Genomic DNA, 24,071 nt, shown 5'->3' on the forward strand with positions numbered 1-24,071 from the left:
CTTCTGATTAGAACTAAATGCAATAGCCAACTGCTCACTATGATACATCAATACTGCTCTTTGGACCCCTCTTCAATGTCATGAAGCTATGTGAAGTGTCCGGCACACAGCCTGCAATCAGCAACCCTCATTTGGCCGATCAATCACTTTCAATTTCTCCTTAAAACCGAGTTGCTTCTGCCTTGTCTTGTAGTCGTAGCCTTTTAGCTTTTGTAGTCGTTAGCTTTCCTATATGCATGTGTCTCCAAAATGCATCCTTGCTTCAGGATGAATTCAAGCGAGAAGAATGAAACAAAAAAAATATGGCAAAGCTAGGACGGTTATTGTCTGAGAGCTCTACCCATGAATTGTTTAAGAACAGAGTGTCGTCAGTTCCTTATATCATTTGTCTATTTATCTTTTTGTCGTTACAATACAATTCTTGTTCTTTCACCTTTTAGCGTTCTGGGGCCCTTGCATCTGTCTCATGCGAAATTGTGCTTTTGAACTAAAAGCTTTATCCTTGCCCCTAAGCATGTGTTAAAGAAACATGTTAAAACTCACATTGCCTTCTTTGAGACGGTAGAGACTTGAGTTCTGAACCATAACCATGAAAGAATCAAACCCAGCTCCACAGCTCAATATCCTGAACTCAAGAGGCATTTTGGCAGACACATGCTTATAGGAGGAAGGCTTAATGCATTCGTTTATAGGCACAGTAGGCACTAGGCATGCCTTCAACAGAGTGCAGAGCTTCATTTATTCTCAACAAACATAGGTAACGACTGAATAACTCAATTCCGGGAACAATGCCGTACTCGTTTTTCATTAACTCAAAATACAAAAGACACTTTAAAGCTCCTATATTAGCACAAGCCCGCAGAACTATGGATTTTATAAACTGAATGCAGGACTGGTGGGTTCGAATCACCCTTATTGGTTCAGAAATATCACACAACATAACTACCTTGTTCGTTAAAATTAGAATACATAAGAACAATAATAGGACGACACTAAGCCAGACAGTCGCTTCTAACATATTTAAAGCCGAAAGGCAATTTGTAGAACTGAACTCATAATACATATATATTTGTGCCATCAATGGGAATTGCTGTAAGGAGACCCCAGGAAGATATCTCTGCATAAAAATAACAGCCTTCAACCCTCTGAGACAGTATGTGAAAGCAGAAAAACAGCATTAAGATTTAACCTCTGTCCTCTCTGCTAGACTCCAAGACGACTTCTTGTTATTTTGCAGATATAGCATACATGGTAAGTAAGTCATATGATATAATCAGACCATTCAGAAATGAAAGATGTATGGTCCATACTCTCTCCGGGACATTCCTCATGCTTAGTTGGCTGTTCCTTTCCTCCCACCAACCTTGCTGGATTCCCAACTGCAGTTGTTCGTGGTGGCACGTCAATCAATACTACTGATCCGGCACCAATCTTGGCCCCCTCACCAATAATTACGTTCCCTAATATCGTGGCACCTGCACCTATGAGCACCCCGTCCCCAATCTTAGGGTGTCGGTCACCACCCATCTTACCAGTTCCTCCTAAGGTTACATGGTGAAGAATCGACACATTGTTTCCAATAACTGCAGTTTCACCAACCACCACTCCTGTTGCATGGTCAAAGAGGATGCCTTTTCCGATTTTGGCAGCTGGATGAATGTCAACCGAGAAAACATCAGAGATCCGGGATTGAAGTGCAAGTGCAAGTGGTCTTCGGGATAGGGTCCAAAGTTTGTGAGCTACTCGATGTGCCTGGAAAATAAAACATTAAGTAATACGTTTTTTTTTTTTTTTTTTAAATTACACTCATTCCATCCTTTAATACATTAAGTAATACTTAATACTACCATTTGCAGAGAGTCAACATGATATGAAGTGAAAAGTATGCCCCTTGACTTGTTTCAAGAAGGGGAGTGGGGGCAGAACCACAAGAATCTGTCAATATTCAATTGACACGAGTGCTATAGCTACTCATATTATTGAAATAAAAAATCATCTCGCAACTGTTAAACTAAAGGAAACATTTACTTTTTCCTTTTCAATTTAGAATATGGTGAACTGTCCAAATGCATGTAAGGCTATTTCATTATCAGCAGAGAGCCAATTCAGCACATGGTAGCTAACGAACATCATTTAACAGAAAAGCAAAGATAAACTGCATACATCGTTTTACATCCGCATGTGTGTGTGTGTGTGTTTGTGCCTTCCTACACAAATAAATAAAAAATCCCAGAGGTACAATGTTCCATTAGCAGCTTCTCTCATAATGGATTGTGATGGGATAGAAAGAAAAAAAAAACGAACGCTAGCGCTATAGGATTTTTTATTTATTTTTGGAGGAATAAACTAGTGAACAAGAAAAGCTTATCCCACCCCAATTGGCAGCTGCTAAGTTCCGGATCACTTCTAAACTTCCTCCACTCTTTGGTTCCTTGTGTATTGTGTGAGGTGGGGTGAAGACCACCTAACTGGCAACCTTTTATCTTTGTACTACTTTCGAATCATTACCTACCAACCAGATACTAGTGATTACTGAGCAAACAACAAACACATCATTTGGGATGATGACCAATAAAATGTAGGACAATAGGACAACAATCTATACTGACCCCTCACTCTCTTCATCAATTGCTTTTATCTTGTCCATCACACTCCATGACTTCATTCACCATTTTAACCCGTTCAGCCATGAAAAATATTGGCAAAGAGTAGTTTGGCCATGACTATGAGGTCTCAGATATCAAGTTTGAAGTCTTATTTGATCTTTCTGAACTATAAGCGAAATATTTTTTTTGATCGGTCAATGGTAGGTATATAGATCTCAACATCAAGTGAGTGCAGAGGAGAAGCTATAAGTGAAATCTTGAAATATAGCGGTTTGAAAGTTTATTTCAAGCGAGGCTCTTCCAGTCTTCAACTTCTACACAAATTCAAAATATACACAAACTTCTTTTCCAAGTGAGGCCTCATACAATAACTGTCCCAGCTCTACCATATCTTTTGTTTCATTTCTTCTGGAACAATCACCTATTTCCGATAGGGCAGTTGACAATTGAATCCGATTTTTACCATTATTTTCATATCCGTAATAGTGCGAAAAGAAGGCCCAGCTCCAAGTTGTTCAAGAATAGTGGCGTTGAGTTTCTCGACCCTTTGACTTAGGATTAGTCAGTTCTATTTCTCGATGGGGCGGGAAAGGGATATAACTCAGCGGTAGAGTGTCACCTTGACATGAAGTTCATGTACAAACATAAACGTTAACTTCCACGAATGTTTTTCCAACTTCAACTTCAAATACTGTCTTTTCTTTTTCTTTGAGAAGGTGACAGTTTCAAATACTGTCTTTTCAACTTATAAATATTATCCAAGCACATACTAAGTATACATCCAAAGAATGATCTGATTCAACTATCTTGCTAAAGTAATACTTTAACAACTGTGCCTATTGTTACAACATAGTAGTACAGTGCCAACTAAGTCTTGAACAATGTAAAATCCCAAAATAAAAAGGTCAAATTATCAGTCTCACATTCACATAGATTGCATATACTGCATCCGTCCCATTTTAAGTGACACTTTAGTTCTTTTCACGTCTATTAAGAAAAATAATAAATACAAGGTATAGTTTACTAAATTACCCCTATTTATTAAGTGCTTTTTGAGTTTGAGCAGTATCAAAAGTAACTACTTCTTTAACAATATTAAGGTTTTATAATTGGAAACAATTGCCAACTTTAATCTTGAATTCCTAAAGCGACAATTTTTTTTTTTAAGCAAAAGTGAAGTTAATTTGGAACGGAGGGAGTATTTCTTAAGATCCTCTGTCAAGCTTTTGTTTGGTATAACTTCCCAAGGCAACAATGGGAAAATTTGATTCTTCCCAATAAAGACTCAATTCAACAACTTCAATCATCCCATTTTCATATAATGCATCTTAACTTTCTTACTCAAAAATCCCCATTGTCACAGAAATCGCCATCTTTCCTAGATATACAATTTCACAGTATCGGTATATTTTGAATCCCCTTATTGAAAATCCTGGCTCGACTCTAAATTCAACAACTTCACTCACCAAATTTTCATATTATGGAAGAATTAGTATACAAATAACTTTGACACGTGGTAAGATTCTGACCGGTCATATATATATTCCTAAACTATTTAAAATAGGTCAGATTTATTCTCCGTTAAGTTGTTTACCTAAAAATGTCGGGCCGTTACGTTTTTTAACCAAAATTAACTAGTCAAATAGTTTAAAATACTTCAATGGATTAAATAAAGGGGAAACTTCAGAAATGTACAAGTCGGTCACTTACATTGCAAAAAAAAAAAAAAATAGCCCAAAACTTACATTACAAAAAATAGCCCAAAATATACAAACATCTACAGACATATACCAACATATACACCACTTATACCAACACATACAAACATATACAAAGGCATACAGCATGAACTTCAATGGGTTAAATAATGGGGAAACTTCAATGGATTAAATAACGGGGAAACTTCAATGGATTAAATAATGGGGAAACTTCAGAAATATACAAGTTGGTCACTTATATTACAAAAAACAGCCCAAAACTTACATTACAAAAAATAACCCAAAATATATAAACATATACAAACACTTATACCAACATATACCAATTTATACAAACATATACAAAGGCATACAGCATGAACTTCAATGGATTAAATAAAGGGGAAACTTCAGAAATATACAAGCTGGTCGCTTACATTACAAAAAATAGCCCAAAACTTACATTACAAAAAATAGCACAAAATATACAAACATACACAGACATATACAAACACTTATACCAACATATACAAAGGCATACAGCATGAACTTCAATGGATTAAATAAAGGGGAAACTTCAGAAATATACAAGCTGGTCACTTACATTACAAAAAATAGCCCAAAATATACAAACATATACAGACACTTATACCAACATATACAAAGGCATACAGCATGAACGTCAATGGATTAAATAAAGGGGAAACTTCAGAAATATACAAGTTGGTCACTTACATTACAAAAAATAGCCCAAAACTTACATTACAAAAAATAGCTCAAAATATACAAACACTTATACCAACATATATCAACATATACAAAGGCATACCAATTAACATACAGTGTAATTTTCTATTGAATAAATAGTTACTGACCTGACAGGCAAGGAAGCCTTTGTAATTAAGCAAACAGTGAGAAAACGAAACACAAGCCGGGTCACGGTACCGAGCCGCCAGTAGATCAGCACTCGCGGCGGCGCGTAAGTCAGGATCAGTCGAAAAAGTATTAACAAACAAATCATATAGCAAAGTAGAAAGAAGCGTTGAAGAACAAAGTTTATTTCCTAAATGGAAAGACAGTGAACGTTCAAGTGAAGAATGAGCGAGTATAGTCGAGTATAAGTAGCTAGCTAATGCCGGCTCGGCTTCCGCGTCACGCCGAGCCTCGGCTTTGATTTGTGTCCATAACCATATGGCTTCTTCAGCCGTGTCTGTCGGTGGATGTGGCGCCGCCGGCGAGGCATTACGGTGGTAGTCTCCGGCTGGCATCTCGGAGTATTACGTCGTCGTTTTGGTGTTAGGTGAGATTTTATCCTCCTTCTAAATGGGGTATTTATTGAGAGCTTACTATATAAAGAAAGGTGACACGTGTGAGTCAACTTTCTGGAAGGTTAAAGAAAAATACTCTAGTCATCTTCCACCTATTTGATCAAATTTGCCCTTTCTTTCATCTATTGGATTAAAATTAGACCTTATCGTGTTTGACATGACTTAAAAATATCCTCCTTCCTTCCGTCTATTAAATAAAATTTGCCCCTAAACTATTTTCTAGCTTAAAATTTTCTCTCCATTAACAACACAATTATCAGAAACCTGTGCATGTCCTTACTTTGGTTGATAAAGAAACTGAAGTGATTTTGAGTTTTAAGGTCTTTTCTACTTTTTGTGATATATGTGATAGATAAAAGGTGCTTTTTAATACTCTCTTCGTTCATTTTTATTTGTTCATTATTTTCTTTATAGATTTTTATTTTTACTTATCAATTTTCACATATTAAGGTAAGATTAAAAAAAATCTATTTTATCCTTAGCATTTATTACTCATTTTAAATTATTTTTCCAATTTCAATACAATTATACACTATTTAATAGGAGTATTGTGATAAAATATCTATCTTAATCATTATTTCTTAAATAACGTGAAAAGTCAAAACGTGACAGATAAAAATAAAACGTGATAGATAAAAATGAACGGAGGGAATACTTATGTTTAGGCCAAAAAATTATAAAAAGGCTGTGTTTGGTGAGATTCTTTTGCCCTTTTTACTGGAGGACTTATTTATAAGGAAGAATTAGTATGCAGAGCAAGATGACACGTGGGAAGACTCTAACAAGTCAATTTTTCTAGAAGGTTAAATAAAAACACTCACTCCGTTCATTTTTAATTATCCATAATTGACTTGGTATACTTATTAAGGAGTTATTAATAAAATAAAAAGGGTAAAAAATGTCCTAACTTACTAAAAATGGTTTTAAAAATATTTTTCTTTTGCCTACTGAATCAAATTTGTCTTTTGTTTTACTCATTGGGGTCAAAAGCGTATTAGAAATAATTAAAAATGTCGTCTTTTCACCTATTGAACCACATTTGTAAAATTTGCTCCTAACGCTATTTTTAGGCTTTAAATTGCTCATTCATTAACGACACGATTTTATGATATTTAATTAAATTTTAATCAGACACCATCATTATTGATTGGTGCACATAAAATTTTGACCGATACATCCATTTAAATTTAGCGCTACTAAACAATAAAATCAATAACGAATGAGAGAGTATAGTTGAGTATAAGTAGGTGTTTGGACATGCAATTTGGATATTTTAAGGAGTATTTTCTCTTATAGACATAAAAACCACACAAGTTGTGAAAACTATCAAAACATTCTCAATTCTTATACAATCTTACCAAATGAGCAAGTCATAGTTCATAACAAAATTAATATGTTAATTCATAAAAACCGACTCAAAATTAATACTAGAAGACTTTTCTAAAAATACAACATCAATTGATCAAATTTTAGTTCAATAAATACAATTAAACTATGGATCTTCTTTTACAAAATTAAAAGGTTGGTAGACATAAATAAAATTTGGTGAAAGTTAATGAGATTGGTAAATGATTGATAGGGGTAATTGCTAAAAATATCTACCAACTTATGGGTTAAATTTTATATTTAAAAAAGTTGAAACCATGGTTTCAAACGCATGTCCAAACGCTGGTTTGAAACCATGGCATGGCCAAACGCCTACTAAAAGATCATGATTTGGGGTTTGAAACCATGGTTTCAAAAAATTTAAATATAAAACTTAACCCATAAGTTTATATTTTATAAAAAAAGACCCATAAGTTGGTAAATACTTTTAGCAATTACTCCCACCAACCATTTACCAACCTTATTAACTTTCACCAACTTTTATTTATGTCTACCATGTGGAAGAATTTTATTAAAGAATAGTTACATTACTATTCATGTTGAATTTTATTTTTATTGAATTAAAGTTTGATCAATAGATGTTATATTTTTTTTAAAAAGCCTTCTAGTAGCGTATTAATTTTGTTATGAACTATGACTTGCTCATTTGGTAAGATTGTATAAGAATTAAGAATGTTTTGATAGTTTTCACAACTTGTGAATTTTTATGTCTATAAGAGAAAATACAACTTAAGATATCTAAATTACATGTCCAAGCATGATTATGGTTTCGAACCATGTCCAAACGGCTCCTTAACAGGGGCGGACCCACTAGCAAATTTTGGGTGCTCCAACACCCATTAAACTTAGTCACGAAGAGTATAGCTGTATAAAAAATATAAAGGAAACAAATATAAATAGTTAATAGAGCACCCATGAAGTGATAAGTTTGATAGGTAATTTGGTTAGGGGAGGATGCTGGAGGCTTTGTTACTAAAGGGTCGAGAGTTCAAATCTCACTAGGAACTTTATTTTTTTTAAATGCTAGATTATTTTTTCTTCTCTATTATTATCAAGCACCCCCGAACTCAAAATCCTGGATCCGTCACTGCTCCTTAAGTAGCTGGCTAATGCCGGCTCGACTTTAGCGTCGCGTCGAGCTTCGGCTTTGATTTGTGTCCATAACCATATGGCTTCTTCAGCCGTGTCTATTGGTGGATGTGGTGCCGCCGGTGAGGCGTTACAGAGTTCTCCAACTGGCATTTTGAAGTATGTCGTCCTTCTTTTTTCTCTCTCAAATCTATCTAGTTACTTCTTGTAAAAGCTTTCACAACCGGTTGATCAAAATGAGGATTCAAATTACATGAGCAATAGGTCTTGTGCGTTTTTGAGGTGGTGTTTGGTGAGACTTTTTTAACCCTTTTTAAGGGAGCATTTATGGAAGAAAGAAAGATGACACCTGGGATGATTTTAACCGGTCAACTTTCTAGAAGAAGAAAAGTACTGTAACTTTAGGTGATCAAGACAAATACGTAATAAACAATTAATAATAGCTTATTGAGGAAATTGATGTTTTCATCAATTTCGTACAGTACTAATTTACAATTTAAATGAAAGAAGATAACTATATAAGAACTTTCCTGATAAAGAAAATATAAAATTGAAAATAAGTTTGTGAAAGATTACAAACTAATTGACTCAACAATTCATCATTTTATTTTGTGATTTAAAAATAATGATCTCTTTCTCAACTCGTGGATTACACTGGGGTATGTTGTTGTTGTTGATCCCTTTATATATATTTCAAAGAGAATTTAATTTTTAAAAACATATTTATAGTTTAATCATACAAAATATCATGACATAAAAAAAAATTATAACTTTAAAATAATAATTAATTTCTTGATTTCTATTGCATGTTACGTGCTGTAGTGATCTGCATTAAGTTATATTTCATATTGTAATGTTATTTTTACTTAGCGGTCATGGGACTCCTACTTAGGTTTAGATGAAAATTCTGCTACTCTTCAAATCTCATACTTTTATATATTTTATTTATTACACGTCTTTAAATTTTAGGGTGATTTGGTTTCTTTCTAAGTAAAACCGATTAATTTAAATCTCATACGTGTCATATTTTTATACCTCATTTGTCTAGAGACCACAGGCAAATCTAGCTAGGATATCAAATCAGGATTGAAAATATAATTTAAATTGTGATCTCTTGAATATTTTAATCTGCTCCATCAAGAACAATAACTTCTGTGGCAGGTATTAGTTATGCAGGTATTAGTAATATATGTATTATTTATGCAGGTATAAATAATGTAGGTATTAGTTATGCAGGGTTTAGTTATGCATAATTTATTTCTTTGAATGTTGGTTTGTTATATTAAAAGTTAAAAAATATTTAGTATATACTTCTTAAAATTATAATATTTGTTTACAATTAAAAGTATGATATTAATTACTAAAAAATATTAAAATATTATAGTAGAATATGATATTAAAAAATTATATAAAAAAATGGTTTATAAAAGGAAAGTATTTGAGTGGGGAATGAGAAGGGTAATATTGTCATTTCAACTTTTTATTCATGTATTAGTTATTTCATCTTTTACCCCGCATAAAATAATACATAAATTTCCTAATAACTTATACATATATTAGTTATGCGGGTTTCTAAATTGCAAACCAAACGGCTTACTAATTTTATACATGAATGATTTACTTTCTAACTAGCTACCAAACACGGTTTAAATATGCAGAAATTAATACTTGAATAAGGTGGCTCTTTAATAGCTATCAAATATGATATAAATTAATGTAGGGATTAATACATGAATAACTTATCTCTTGTCCAGCTACCGATCGATCCCTTCTTGCTCATCATTTTGGTCCATACATGAAAATTAGAAAGATACCCCCAAAATTATTACAAAGACATGTTTAACACTCTTTTCCATTCCTCCAAAATTGGTATGGCTAATTTTAATACTATGGGAATTTAATGTAAAAGTAGCCCAGATAGTCGATTTTAGAATCGCTTATTAATATTGGGCCACCATTTAAAGTCCCACCGAAGAAAATCACTTTAAAAGTGGAAAGAACAATTCAGCTACAATTTTCCCTACAACTATCTTGTTACAGCTTCACCCCGTCGAAGATCCGCTGCTAAAACAAATCGCTGCTAAAACAAACGGAATGAATGGATCAATCCATTCAGCTAATTTCAAAGAAAGACTGTTGTCGTGAGCTTTCGTTATTGACGTTGGCATTAAACAACTATCTATGCTTCGCTTCTTCCTTTATGCTTCCTTCGAATCCATAACCCCTCGTTAGTCCATTTATTCAATATTCGTTATGCTAAAAATAGGAGGATATGAAAGAAAATTCTCCTTAATTAAAACACAAAACAACTTCAACCCATGATAACGGAGTTCGAAACTTTAACAAATATAAAACTACAGATAAATTTCTAAAGTTTTCGTATCTTAATCTAGGAGTATGATGGAACAAATGATGTGTCTGTATTAAAAGTGGCTGAGCTGAAGCACAATTAATTAATTCTAAAATTGGCTAAAACTTAATTATCATTTAAAAAGAGTCTATTTGCCTATTTCTTCCCAATTAAATACATGAAAATTCAAAAGAGACCCCTAAATTTTACCAACACAAATGTCTTCCCTTTTCTACTCTCGCAGTCACAGACCTCTCTCTATTGCTCTCAGAAAACTCACTCTCAGTAAATTTTCTTCCACAGTCAATTGTAAAGCTCCCATTTTCCTCTTTCTTTTTTTTTTTTTAAAAAAAATAGTTACAAAACTTGAAGTATTGATGCTTTTATTTTTTATTTTGTTTATTTTTGTGCAGATGCTTCAGTAGAAGAGAAACCAACTGATGCAACTGATGAAAAACCAAGATTCATTCACCCCTCTTCTGTTGTTCATCCTAATGCCATTTTGGGTGATGTAAAGTTACATTCTTTCTTCAAAATCTCAAGTCCTTACTATTTATAGATGTCTGTTAGTAGAGCAATATTTATTTTTGCATCTTTAATCAACTGTGCTTCAATTTCAAACTAGTTGGTTCTGTTATATTAATTCTCTGTAAACCATATAAAAGAATTACCATATGCTATATTTTGCGCATAAGAAGATAAGCCCACTGATGCAACTGATGAAAAATCAAGATTCATTCACCCTTCTTCAGTTGTTCATCCAATTGCCATTTTGGGTCATTGGGTGATGTAAAGTTACATTCTTTCCTATGTTTATGCCTTTCTGTTCATTAAAATCTAAAAGTCTTTACCATTTATAGATGTTTGTTTTAGTAGCAAATTTAATTTTTGCTTCATTAGTCACTTAATCATGTATACTTCAACCCCGAACTAGTTGGGATCGGTTATATCGAAAAATTAATCTTAGATTACTCTCTTTAGGCTGACCGTCATTTTTTTTTTTTTTGATAACTGTGGTGTCCAGGCCAACTTATGGGAACCTCGACTAATTCCACGGGATATATGCCACCAGGCTGACTGTCAGAATAACAACTCCCTTCCTTTATTTGTATTGGGACCTGCTATATTTTGCACCATAGGTGTAGCTTCTTTATATTTTTTCCTTCATTAGTATAGTTTGGAAAATTAGGGCTCTTGATTAGGGTTGGAACCTCTGATGATATCTTTTAGATGCTTCAGAGTAAGAAAAACCCTTTGATGAACTGATGGAAAACCAAGATTCATTTACCCCTCTTCTGTTGTTCATCGCAGTGCCATTTTGGGTGATGTAAAGATACATTCTTTTCTCTGTTTATGCCTTTCTGTTGATGGAAATTTCAAGTCTTTGCCATTTCTGATGTCTGTTTGATGGGCAGCATTTATTCTTTGCTTCATTATTCAATCAATCAACTGTGTTTAAACCTCAAACTAGCGCGGGTTGGTCATATGAATTCTCTGTAACCTATTTAAAAAGATTTATCTTTGTTCGATTATTTAAGCTTACTGTCATAATAAACACCCTTTTTCCTCTATCCAGCTCTGGACCTGCTATATTTTGCAGGGTTTTTGGTCAAAATTGTCCCTTATTATGGGAGTAGGTCTATTTTGGTACTTCAAATATAACCTTGAGCATCTTTAGTATGTTTGCTAAAGTGGAGCACCTTTGGTCCAACTGACAGACTGTACTTAAAAACTAATGGTGACTACTAAAAAAAACTACTAAATGACCGAGCTCAGTCGGTTTTATTTCAGTTTTTTATTTTTACGGTTTTTGGCGCAAAAAAAAAAAAAAAAAAAAAAAAGACAAAAGACTGATCTCAGTCGGTTTTATTTAAGAAATTTTGTTTAAAAACTTGGGATCAGTCGGTTCAAAAGTCGACCGATTGTTTTTGGGTCAATTTTTTGTGTTTTTGGTAGTCAGCGTCAGTTTTTTAGTTCATTCTGTTAGTTGGACCAAAGGTGCTCCACTTTAACAAATCAAGGGACTAAAGATGCTCAAGGTTATATTTGAAGGACCAAAATAGACCTACTCCCGTAGATAATGGACAAATTTGGCTGAAAACTCATATTTTGCACATGGGCGTAGTTTATATTTTTCTTTTTCTTTTCATTTTTGTCATTTTTGCTAACATTAGTATAGTTTGGAAAATTAGGACACTTGATTAGGGTTGGAACCTGTGGTTATAACTTTCAGGTTGGTCATGTCAAGTTAAGTGGCTAAGGAAAAAGTTGCATACTTCTTGTTGCATAAGAATAGGTCATGGTCATCAACATTTAATCTCAATGTCCTGGTGATTTGTTGTCATATTTGATAAATTCTTTATTACAAACTTAGCTAGTGAGGATTTGAGATGTGAAATGGTTAACACTGGATAATTCTGCACTCTTAATTTAGTATACAAACACAACAAGAGCCTACTGATGAAATGGTGGTGGAGGTATGGCCAGGAGACGCCTAACCTCTGGAAAGAAGTGGTCAACGCGAAGTATGGGAAACTTGACAACTGGTGCACCAAGAAAAATACAGCCCCTCATGGTGTTGGTCCCTGGAAGTACATTAATAATATGAAGGATGACTTCTTCCAGGAAGTGTCCTTTAGGATTGGAAATGGCACCTCTGTAAAGTTTTGGAAAGATAAGTGGTTGCTTAATATTCCCCTGAAAGACTCTCATCCTAGACTCTTCCTAATAGCAACAGAACCAGACTCCACAGTTGCAAGCAACAGGGATGGAAACATTTGGGATATCCGTTTTAGAAGAAATTTACAGGACTGGGAACTGGGCGAGATCTTTGACCTGTTTAAATCTTTGGAAAGGTTTCCAGTGAATTCACAAACACCAGATAGCCTGAAATGGGGAGAATCAAGCAAAGGGGTGTTCTCAGTGAAGGCGAGTTATAATAGGATGAACACTATCGATGTTTTGACTGATCCTTGGCCTTGGAAATTGATATGGAAGACAAAATTACCCACCAAAATCAAGTGTTTTACTTGGACAGCCCTCAAAAATGCCACACTAACTCTGGATAATTTTAAAAAGAAGAAGATCCATTTGGTGAACAGATGCTATATGTGCCAAAAAGAATCGGAGTCAGTAAACCATCTTTTTTTGCACTGCCCTGTTGCAGCAGATCTCTGGCACATGTTTACAGCAATTCTTGGAATCAGTTGGACAATCCCATATTGCTTAAAAGGAGCAGTTGAAAGTTGGAGCTTATGGAAAATGAACGAAACCATCAACAAGATCTGGCAAATGATACCTGCATGTATTTTTTGGTGTTTATGGATAGAGAGGAACAGCAGATGTTTTGATGGGACTTCAACTCCTAACTGTTCTCTAAAATCAAAGTGCTTAGTTAACCTTTTTAGTTGGAGCAATCTATCCCCTGTGAATGATGTTATCCCCCTTTTAGATTTCATTGGCTCCCTCTCAGTGGCTTAGTAGCCTTGAGTCTTTTGCTCATGGTTTTAAACTCCCAGCTCTTAATAATTTTCTTTTGCAGTGTCTGGAGTTTTTAACCTTTTCTTTGTAAAGTTTTGCATCTGCTTTATGCTTTTGAATATGAATATAACAACTTACTTCATCAAAAAAAAAAAAATAGGTATTGTACTATACTACTATACTTAACACATCTTTATAGTCGAGGGACTTCATATAACGTTTTATCTTTGAATCAGCTGACTTAGTTAAATATAGAATAAAGTGGAGCTAAAAGATCAGTATAGGCAATTCCAACTAGTTGAGGTTAGGGCTTAGTCGTTATTGTACTTCTATCAGGTTCAATGTTTGCCAATTGCTAAGAATCCTCTTATTCTGGTAAAACGTTATATCTCAACCCCAAATAAATTTGCCGTACAAGACAATATTTGTTATTGTTATTGTTTGGGCACGTGTGAGATATAGCGAAATGAACGTAGAGGATTCATATAGCCAATTTGACTTAGTTTGGATTGACACATAGTTGGTTGATTGATTGATCAATCTGGATATGCCACATTTCTTCCTCTGACACAATTTAGCTTATCCAATTTACTAGAGATGTTCAGGTGTAAATGGTTAGGCCTTAGCTGAACTAGCAATTTGCGGATAGTTAAATGAGCTTTCTCTGCATGTAGGGCGTTGCAATTGGTCCCTTCTGTACCATTGGGCCTTTCGCAAAGTTGGGAAGGGCTTGTCAACTGTACCCTGGAAGCCACATCTTTGGAAATACTGAACTGGGGGACAATTGCACACTAATGACGTGAGTTAATTTTTTTAATCGTACTTGGGTTTACTTCCTTTCTGTTCTCTCCAGTACCATTTAGGTGCATGCTTTTAACAGTGGTGCTGTAATTGGAGATGATCTTCCTGGTCATACAGTCATTGGGAGAAACAATATTTTTGGGCATCATGCTGTAATTGGTGTTAAGTGCCAGGACATGAAATATAAGGTCAGTATCCTGATGTTAAACTCATTAATGGAAAAAGTTTAAACAATTCGGAAAACATCATGATTTATTCACAGCTAAATTTATTCAATACTGTTCTATCACAGTATATACATTTTGGGGTCGTTTGGTTGCTGATTAGGAAGTGAATTATTCATATATTAAAACTACCATGACTAGTACCATGTTTGGTAGCATTTTAGATGCTATATATAAGATTCAGCACATCAAGTAAGGTGTTTGGGTACTAGTTTACGGTCCCGCATAACTAGTACATGTATAAGTTATGAGGGAATCTATGTATTATTTATGCATGGTAGAAGATGGAATAACTAATTCATGAATAACTGAACCCTGCATAACTGATCCCTACATGATCAATACCTGCATAATTCTAACCATCAACCAACGACTCCTTAAATGTGTGTTGCAATCAAATTGAGAAGCATTTTTGTTTGTCTTATGAGCTCAGAATTTTCTCCATTAATATGACGATCCATCTCTTCATCATTATCACTCTCTCCCCCACCCTCAAATTTAAGTAGGTGGTGCTTATTTGAGAATGCAAATAATCATTATCATGTTTGTAATTTGACCATTTTTCAGTTTGGGAATGAGTGTTTTCTCGAGATCGGTGACAACAATGAAATCAGGGAACATGTATCCATCCATCGATCTTCAAGTCCAAGTGATAAAACCGTACGAAACTAGCTCGTGAATTTCTGTATTATAAATTTTAGTACATAGTTTTCTGTAACAAGCTTATATAAACAGGTTATTGGTCATAATAATCTTATTATGGGCTCTTGCCATATAGCTCATGACTGCAAAGTGGGCAACAACAATATTTTGGCAAACAATACACTTCTTGCAGGTCATGTTGTGGTGGAGGTGATTGATTATCCCTCTTTAGTCATTTTTCCGAAGCATGACCTATTCTGGAAAATTTAATTTGACTAATAGATGATGGTTTATATTATTAACGTACAGGACTACGCTCACACTGCAGGAGGTATTGTAGTTCATCAATTTTGCCGTATTGGTTCTTTTTCTTTCATTGGTGGTGGTTCAGTGGTAAGATTCTTTTCTAATTCAAATTATTGCTGTCTTTTAGGTGTTTTACTCCAATAAAACGGAACAATAGAGTTTTTCAAAAGACTCGGTCTTTCTGTCATGATAACCTAATATATCAATAATTTGATAGTTTGGCTGTTCTTCCTGAAGGCAGAGATATTTCCACTTATAAATGCTAGACTCTTAAGTTTCACTATAACTTGCACCTAATGAGAGTTTAGCTTCGAACCGCTTCCTTTAAGTTGAATATCTTCAAATTATTTCTTCTGTATTCCTAAGATTGAAAGCCCATATATTCTCGGACTGCAGCATGCTTAACTGAATTTGAGATCACGAATGTGTCCCTTTTGGATCTCAATCTTTTGGTTCTCCAGGTTTCTCAAGACGTTCCAAAGTACATAATTGTCTCTGGCGAAAGAGCTGAGCTTCGTGGGTTGAATCTTGAAGGCTTAAGACGACGTGGATTCTCTGCTACAGAGGTTTGTTTCATTTTTTTTAAAAAAATTACTCTATGTTTCTAGCAAATAGTTGTAGGAACTTAAATGTTGACTAGCGAAAAACCATATATGTATGATATGGATCGCTCTCGAGGTTTTAAATTGGTCCTGTATCTTCACTACATTGGTCATATAATTCTATAATTCCTACTAAAATTACTGGTTTGTATTTTAACTCTTTTGCCTACTGTTATCCTTGTGTCTCAGTGGCTAAAATCCCAAATTGTGTTTGGAAAAGCATGTGTTTAATCCTCTGTTCTAAAATTTTCCATGACTTGTTTTTGTACTTTTTAGTGTTTTAATCAATTAAGAAAAAATTACTTCTGTTCCGTACTGTTCATTCTGTAGAAAAGACATGCTGCTGCATATATTTAACATGTGCTGAGTAAGAATACACCCAATGAGGAATAAATTTTATGCAAATATTTAAATACTGATCTTAAAGGTTGACATATGAGACCTGTTGCATAATCTGGTAAATTGAGACGTCCATCAAAATTTACTTAAGGTTATTCAATATTTTCTTTTTTTGATGAAATAAGTGGTATATTAATAACAAGGCATCCAGGGGATGCGAGATTACAAAAGTAGGAAAGTCAGCTCTATAAAAGGCAAAAATAAAAATCTATCATAAAACTAGAGAGCTGACAAAATCCAAGAATTGATCAGGATCATACAAGGGAGTATGGTTAACCCAACTAAAAAGTAAGACTAGGCATCTGCCTTTAAAATTGGAGCTGTTAGTTGCGATGCCATCAAAACATCTTTGGTTCCTTTCTGTCCATAAACCCCACACAACAACAGCGGGAACCATAGACCAGATTCTTCTGATGGACTTCTCAACTTTCCAATTGCCCCAACTTACAAAAACTTCCCTGAGACTATTTGGCAAAACCCACTGGAGACCAAAAAGGGAGAAAAACATTGACCAAATGTCTCTAGCAATCGGGCAGTGCAAAAAAGGTGGTTAACAGTTTCAAGCCTGTTCAAACACATGTAGCATCTGTTAACTGTATTGAAGCCTTTCCTGTTAAGATTATCTATAGTGGAACAAGAGTTGTTCAAAGCTATCCAGCAGAAAGCGCTGATCTTGGGGGGCAATTTGACCTTCCATATCAGCTTCCATGGCCACTGGTCAATCAGAATTTTGTTGGAATTCAAGAGCTGATAATTAGCCTTAACTGAGTATGATCCATCCATGCTAGTGCCCCATTTGAGCGTGTCATTTCTCAGTGGGTTAACAACGTTGGGATGCAATCTTCCCAGAAGCGCTGCAAGTTCATCAAATTCCCAATCATTCAGGTTCCTTCTCAAGTTGGGGCACCAAGCATGCCCCTCCCAGTTTTGAGAGACAGTAGAGTTAGGATTAGAGGCAATGGAAAAAATCATAGGATAGAGCTCCTTCAAGGTATTCTGCCCTAGCCAGTTGTCTTCCCAGAAGCGGATGCGGTTCCCATTGCCTACATGTAAAGATGAGTTAGAAGAAAAATCAGTCCACAACTTCCTAATTTCTTTCCACAGTCCGCAGCCATGAGGTGATCTGCTGAGATTAGAAACCCAATGGCTATCATTTCCATATTTTTTTTTTTGATTAGCCACGGGTGTCCGAGTCTCTTTGAGCCCCGACTAATCCCGTGGGTGCACAGGCTATCATTTCCATATTTAGCCTGGACCACTTCCTTCCACAATCCCATATTCTCTTGGTTGTACCTCCAATGCCATTTCATAAGCATGCTTTTGCTATGGAGTGCCAAATCCTTCACTCCTAGCCCACCAAGAGATTTTGGGATGGTGACCTTGTCCCAATTCACCAAATGAAGTTTGTGGTTCTCATCCTTGTCATCCCATAAGAATAAGCACCTAAGTCTGTCAAGCTGCTTCAAGACTTCACCAGGTACGGGAAATAAGGACATGAAATAAGTTGGGATGCTGTCCAATACACTGTTGATCAGTGTAATTCTGCCTCCGAGAGAGAGATATTGTTGTTGCCAAGAGGCCAATCTTTTTTCAAAATTTTCAACCACCCCATTCCAAGCTTCAACAGATTTGTAGCTAGCACCCAAAGGAAGTCCCAGATAGGTAGTTGGAAAGGTCCCTGTACTGCAACACATTATCTCGGCCAGATCTTCCAAACCATTAACCATATTCACCGGATAGATTACACTCTTAGACATATTGATGTGAAGTCCAGATATAGCCTCAAAGATCATTAAGGTAATATTAAGATGTTGAACCTGGGACCTCTCAGCACCACAAAATATAAGGGTATCATCGGCAAATAGTAGGTGAGAGATAGAGATTGATTGACCAATCCTGTTGCCCACATCAAATCCCTCCAACCAGTGAAGTTCTTTTGCCTTGTCAAGCATCCTGCTAAGTCCCTCCATTGATATGATAAAAAGGAAAGGGGACAGAGGATCCCCTTGCCTTATTCCTCTCTTGGGAGAAAAAAATCCAACTGGACTCCTGTTAATAAGAATAGAGTATTTAACAGTAGAAAAGGAGAACCTGATCCATCTGATCCACCTGTCTCCAAATCCCATTTGCCTCAAAATAGAGATTAGATATTTCCAGTTAAGTTTGTCAAAAGCCTTTTCTATGCCCAGTTTAAAAAGCAGACCAGGAACACCACTTTTTAGTCTCCAATCTAATACTTCATTGGCAATAAGGGAAGCATCAGTTATCTGTCTACCTTTTATGAATGCATTTTGATAGCCTGAGACGAACTTCCATATTACCCTTTTGAGTCTTTCAGAGAGCACTTTAGCCACTATCTTGTACACACTGCCAATCAAGCTGATGGGTCTGAAGTCCTTTAGTTCAATTGCCCCTTTCCTTTTAGGGATAAGGGCTATGAATGAGGCATTAAAGGATTTCACCATATGACAGTTGGTGTGGAAATGGTTGAAGGTGTTCATGACATCCTGCTTGATAGTGGACCAGCATTTCTGAAAAAAAGCCATAGTAAATCCATCTGGTCCAGGACTCTTATCTGGAGCACAAGAGTTGATAGCATTGAGGACTTCTTCTTCTTCAAAAGGACATTCTAAGGTTTCTTTGTCTTCATTGTCAAGACAATTCAAACCTTCAAAATCAGCGGTAGGCCTCCATTCTTCATTCTCAGAGTATAGTTCTTGGTAGAAGTCCAAGATCACTTGCTTAATATGTTCTTTATCCTCAATAATGTCATCAGCCACTTGCAGCCTATCGATACAGTTATACCTCCTATGAGAATTGGCAATTCTCTGAAAGTACTTAGTATTTCTATCCCCTTCCTTCAACCACAAGCATCTAGATTTCTGCCTCTATGAGATTTCCTCAGCCTTGGCTAGTTGTTGAAGTTCCAATTTTAGTGTCAAGGATTTGTTAGTCTCGTCTTGAGTCAACACTCTATTTTCAGCAACCTGATCCAACATTTGCAGCTCCTCCAAAACCTTGTTGATCTTAGTGTTGACGCTACCAAATACTTCCTTGTTCCAAGTGACCAGGTCCTTTTTGAGCATTCTGAGCTACTGAGAAAGTACAAAATCTGAGGATCCATTCACTTCATACCCCTGCCACCACTGTTTCACTAGATCACCAAATCCTCATGTTGCAACCACATGTTCTCAAACTTAAAGTAGGAAGGTTCAGATGTCCAATCCCCACATTCTAGCGCTATAGGGCAATGATCAGAGACAACTTTGGGCATAGCTTTTTGAGAAATAACCCCAAAGTAATCACTCCATTCAGAAGAGACAAGAAACCTATCAATTCTGGAGGCTTGAAGAAAATCAGCATTCCTGGTCCAAGTGTAGAATGCCCCTTGAAGAGGGAGGTCAATCAGTCCCATATCTTGAATGAAATTAGAGAAACCACTCATTGCCCTGGATCTCCTGATGCAATTGTATCTTTCATTCTCGAATCTACAGACATTGAAGTCCCCACCAACCACCCAGCCTTCATCCCATAATCCTGTAACATCAGCCAGTTCCTCCCATAATTCAGCCCTCTCCCAATTAGTGTGGGGTCCATAAACTCCAGTAAAGCAAAACCTAAAATTAGAATGCACCCCTTCCAACATAGTTGTGATAGTAAACTGACCTTGATGGGAGTCAAGACAGTTCCATTGTCTCTTGTCCCATATAATAATTACGCCTCCTCTAGTACCACGAGCCCTCAACTCAGCCCAACCAACCCATCTAGAACCCCAAATTTGTGTGATAGTAGCCACTGGACAGCCATCTGTTTTGGTCTCTTGCAAACACAAAATGTCTGGTTTCCATTTTTGCATAAGAGCCCTGATAGTACTCCTTTTGCTCATATCGTTGAGCCCCCTCACGTTCCAGCTAATAAGTTTTAATTTCATTCAGAGAAAGCTTTTTGAAACCTGCCCCTAGCTGATCCTTCCCCTTTTTCATAAGTAACAGTGCATTCCATATTCCTGGCCTCTCTTACCCCTTTCTTTGCAGAGCACCTTCCCCCATTCTTCTTTTCTTTTTGTAGCATTAGTTGAGCTTGTCTTCTCTGTTCCATCCTGAGAATTATATTGAACATCTCGTGCTCGAATCCAGCCAAATTAACTCCAAAGGCTTTGCAAGCCTTAGCCATAAACAGCTTGGTCCAGTGAGAAGTCTCGATTACCATAGGTGTGTTGATTAAACAATTCCCATTATTTAACCCATCATGCAGAACTAACGAGTGTGTCTCGCTGCCAGAGAAGGAAGAGATTTCAAAATCCATGGAGTTGTCAATAAGATAGTCGTTTAGCGATGTTGGAATAGAGTAAAGAGGGGGATCAGATTCATCATCTGCGTCCTCTGCTCCGAAGTTCTCTGTATTTTGACCAGAAAGTGCTACCACAGCCTTCTCAATGGTGGGGTCATTAATGAAACTTCTGGGATAATGTTGAATTTGGGCTGGCCCTTTTGCTTTCCAACACTTTATCTATCTAGGCTTTGCTCTTGATTTGGGCCTTTTCCTTTTGGGCTTGCTACTATTGTTGTTATAAAAATAATAGGGGTGGTCCCTGTTAAAGGAATTAGAAATATTGGCTTCACAGTGGAAATAATGAGTGTAATTGTGGCCCAGAATGTTGCTGGCCCCATTAGCCCATACTTTTTCCTCCCCTTTATACTGTGGCACGTGACCTCTATTTTTCTCTGACAAACCCAGGGATTTTGAATTAAAGTTGCTTGGATAACTGAGCTTCTTTCTAGGGTTTGGAGTAGCAGCCTCCATCTTCTCCACCTCTCTCCGTCTGTCAGGGATGATTCGAGTAATTTGGTCTTCCACAATCACCACCAGATATCTCAAACCTCCAACATACAAGTCTATTTCCTTTGGGATTTCTTCCATAGTGATTTTAACACAGATGCGCGCCCAGAAAAGATGAGATCTTGCCTTCGTGTCTGCATCTGCACCTATGAAACCTCCGCACTTCTCTCCGATACATCGGAAAGATTCCATGTTCCAACCATTTAGCGGTACCCCAAAAGCCTTGACCCATTTGTGCCCAATCTCTGATTTTGCTGGATAATACTCAGATTCTGTTGACCACCACTCAAGATTTAGATGACGACCGTTCCAGAACCAATCTCCAGCTTTGATCCTGGCTGCTTCTTGTCTTGAAGGCAGTTCAAATAAAAATTTGTTGTGTGATATCGGTGTGACTCTCAGACCTGCTGTCACTTGCCATCTCTTAAGAAACCAAGGCTGGATGATTTCTGCTTTTGGGCTGTAGTGGAATGGGTCATTGAAACTTCCAATCAAGCATTTGGAGAGGAAATTGGAGCTTTCATCCTGGTCTTCAAGGTCGCCTGCCCTTCTCTGAGTTGGCCATTGAGAGATTTCTGCTGCTTTTAGGAAGGATCTCTTTTTAATATCAGTAATTACTTTGTATTTGTGATTTGTTGCTTCACCCAAATATTGAAGGATCTTCCCTGCTATGTCTCCCCATCCCCCATTGTACACAATTTCTGGAATAATAATCGCCTTTCTCCTCTCCCCTGCTATTGTTTCGACTCTTATGAATCTTCCATGAATGTTGTAATTCTGATATACCCTATAAATGTATGCTTGTATTTTCCTTCCCCATCTTCTATAGAGATTCCCTTGTCCGTATGAAGCTTGGTATAACTGTGAGCAGACCCATCTAAGGTTCTCCTCGTCTAGTTTGATCTGGCTGGTAAACCTTCTGCCTCGCTCCACCCAAACAAACCATCTGTCTTGGTCCCCACAATCTTCGTAGATCTCAAAGGATTTGTCCCCCGAAAAGAAATGTATCTTCCCTCCCATGAGGGAAGAGAAGGCTCACCGGAAAAAAAGGATTTTAGAGAGAGAAAAAAAAATAAATTGTAATCACCTTTTTAAAAAAAAAAAAACAGGAAAACAATTGTTGAAGAGAAATATCTCAAACATTATTAACTTTCAAATGAATTCCTTATTCAATATTTTCTTAAGTAACACATTTGGGTGTCAAATAGAATTTTGATCTTTTCAAATTGGATACGCATATGCTGTTTTTATGGTTGTTACTGTATCAGACGTTTTTAAGAGATATACACATTACTTTTTCAATTTATTTTTGCTTTCTGCGATATTCTTAATCTATTATAGCGTATCATTACAAGCTATTAAAAGATTGATGTGCTATCAGTTTCAATATATTAAATAGCTATGATTATGTCCTTAACTTATTTTATCCCTGATTTTAGCGTTATATTTTTCTTGGCAAGTATCCAGATTAAGAGCCTGAGAGCAGCTTATAGAAAGATATTTATGCCCACTGATACAAATTCTGGGAATATTGAAGATCGACTAGCTCAAGTGGTATTGAGTTGCTTTAAATTTTTCGATTTATAATAGCTCTCTTCTAAAATGATGTCAAAAAGCAACCGTATTTTCAGGAGCAGCACAAAGAGCTGGGTCTATTTCCAGCTGTTTGTTCCATGGTACTGTCAATACGTGATTCTTTTGCCCAACATCGCCGTGGAATTTGCAAATTTAGAAGCTGGAGTGGGTCTTAGCATCTTTTATTCGTAAGTCCGCTCTTCTTTATTTTATTTTTCATATGTTCTAAAAATATACTAAACCATCTGCTTGTTACATCCTGTACTTTGAGTTGCATCAAGCTGAAGCTTGGTTGCCTGGTGTTTAAAGCCAATCATTTTAAATATTTGGTGATGAATCCTATCCGTGGTTGCATTATTTCCCGGGTTTCTTGTACTGCCTACATAGATCTTTTTTCTGGTGGTGCTAGTAAGTGCCCATCTGATGTAGACTGGCAATAGAAGTTACAGCTCTTTCCTGCAAAGTTTGAAGATTGACCTCTAAAGTCCTGAATTCCTTCTATTGAAGAAGTTTTATGTATGACATTAGTGTTTTGAATTGTAATGGCATCATTGTTTTTCTACATATAATACCTTTGTGGTAACAAGTCTTTTCTATTAGAATCAACCACTAATCGCTTGGTTGCTGGTTAGGAAGTGAATTATTCATGTATTAAAATCATTATAACTAATACCATGTTTGGTAGCATTTTAGTTGCTATGCATAAAATTCAGCATACCAAGTACGGTTTTTGGTTACCAGCTTACA

General features: G+C 36.1%; 2 protein-coding genes across 10 annotated transcripts in view; one reads left to right on the forward strand and one right to left on the reverse strand.

The window, feature by feature from the left end:
* Nucleotides 1-845: 845 nt before the first annotated feature.
* Nucleotides 846-5,646, reverse strand: LOC132636864 (serine acetyltransferase 5). 2 transcript variants are annotated; one of them, XR_009581471.1, is made up of 3 exons: nt 5,179-5,646; nt 1,190-1,752; nt 846-1,117 (listed from the first exon to the last, which is right to left on the reverse strand). XR_009581471.1 is itself a non-coding variant. In XM_060353926.1 (2 exons), the coding sequence occupies exons 1-2, from the start codon at nt 5,569-5,571 to the stop codon at nt 1,261-1,263; spliced, it is 885 nt and encodes a 294-aa protein (XP_060209909.1). In that variant the 5' UTR covers nt 5,572-5,646; the 3' UTR covers nt 846-1,260. The 2 variants fall into 2 exon arrangements, 1 of the variants encoding a protein (XP_060209909.1); XM_060353926.1 differs by having other exon boundaries at nt 846-1,752.
* Nucleotides 5,647-10,418: 4,772 nt separating this feature from the next.
* The window catches only part of LOC132636863 (probable acyl-[acyl-carrier-protein]--UDP-N-acetylglucosamine O-acyltransferase, mitochondrial), a 14,794-nt gene continuing 1,141 nt past the window's right edge, over nt 10,419-24,071 (forward strand). The window contains exons 1-11 of one of the 8 annotated variants that reach the window (XM_060353923.1): nt 10,749-10,765; nt 10,870-10,967; nt 11,481-11,595; nt 14,611-14,735; nt 14,817-14,925; nt 15,529-15,621; nt 15,697-15,813; nt 15,913-15,996; nt 16,371-16,475; nt 23,217-23,303; nt 23,381-23,512. In XM_060353923.1, coding sequence (XP_060209906.1) covers nt 14,731-14,735; nt 14,817-14,925; nt 15,529-15,621; nt 15,697-15,813; nt 15,913-15,996; nt 16,371-16,475; nt 23,217-23,303; nt 23,381-23,500 — 720 coding nt within the window. In that variant the 5' untranslated portion in view covers nt 10,749-10,765; nt 10,870-10,967; nt 11,481-11,595; nt 14,611-14,730 and the 3' untranslated portion in view covers nt 23,501-23,512. The other 7 variants (XR_009581469.1, XM_060353920.1, XM_060353922.1 and 4 more) reach the window with 7 other exon arrangements.

This window comes from Lycium barbarum, chromosome 4 (assembly GCF_019175385.1).
Source record: "Lycium barbarum isolate Lr01 chromosome 4, ASM1917538v2, whole genome shotgun sequence".
NCBI classification, from domain to species: Eukaryota; Viridiplantae; Streptophyta; class Magnoliopsida; order Solanales; family Solanaceae; genus Lycium; species Lycium barbarum.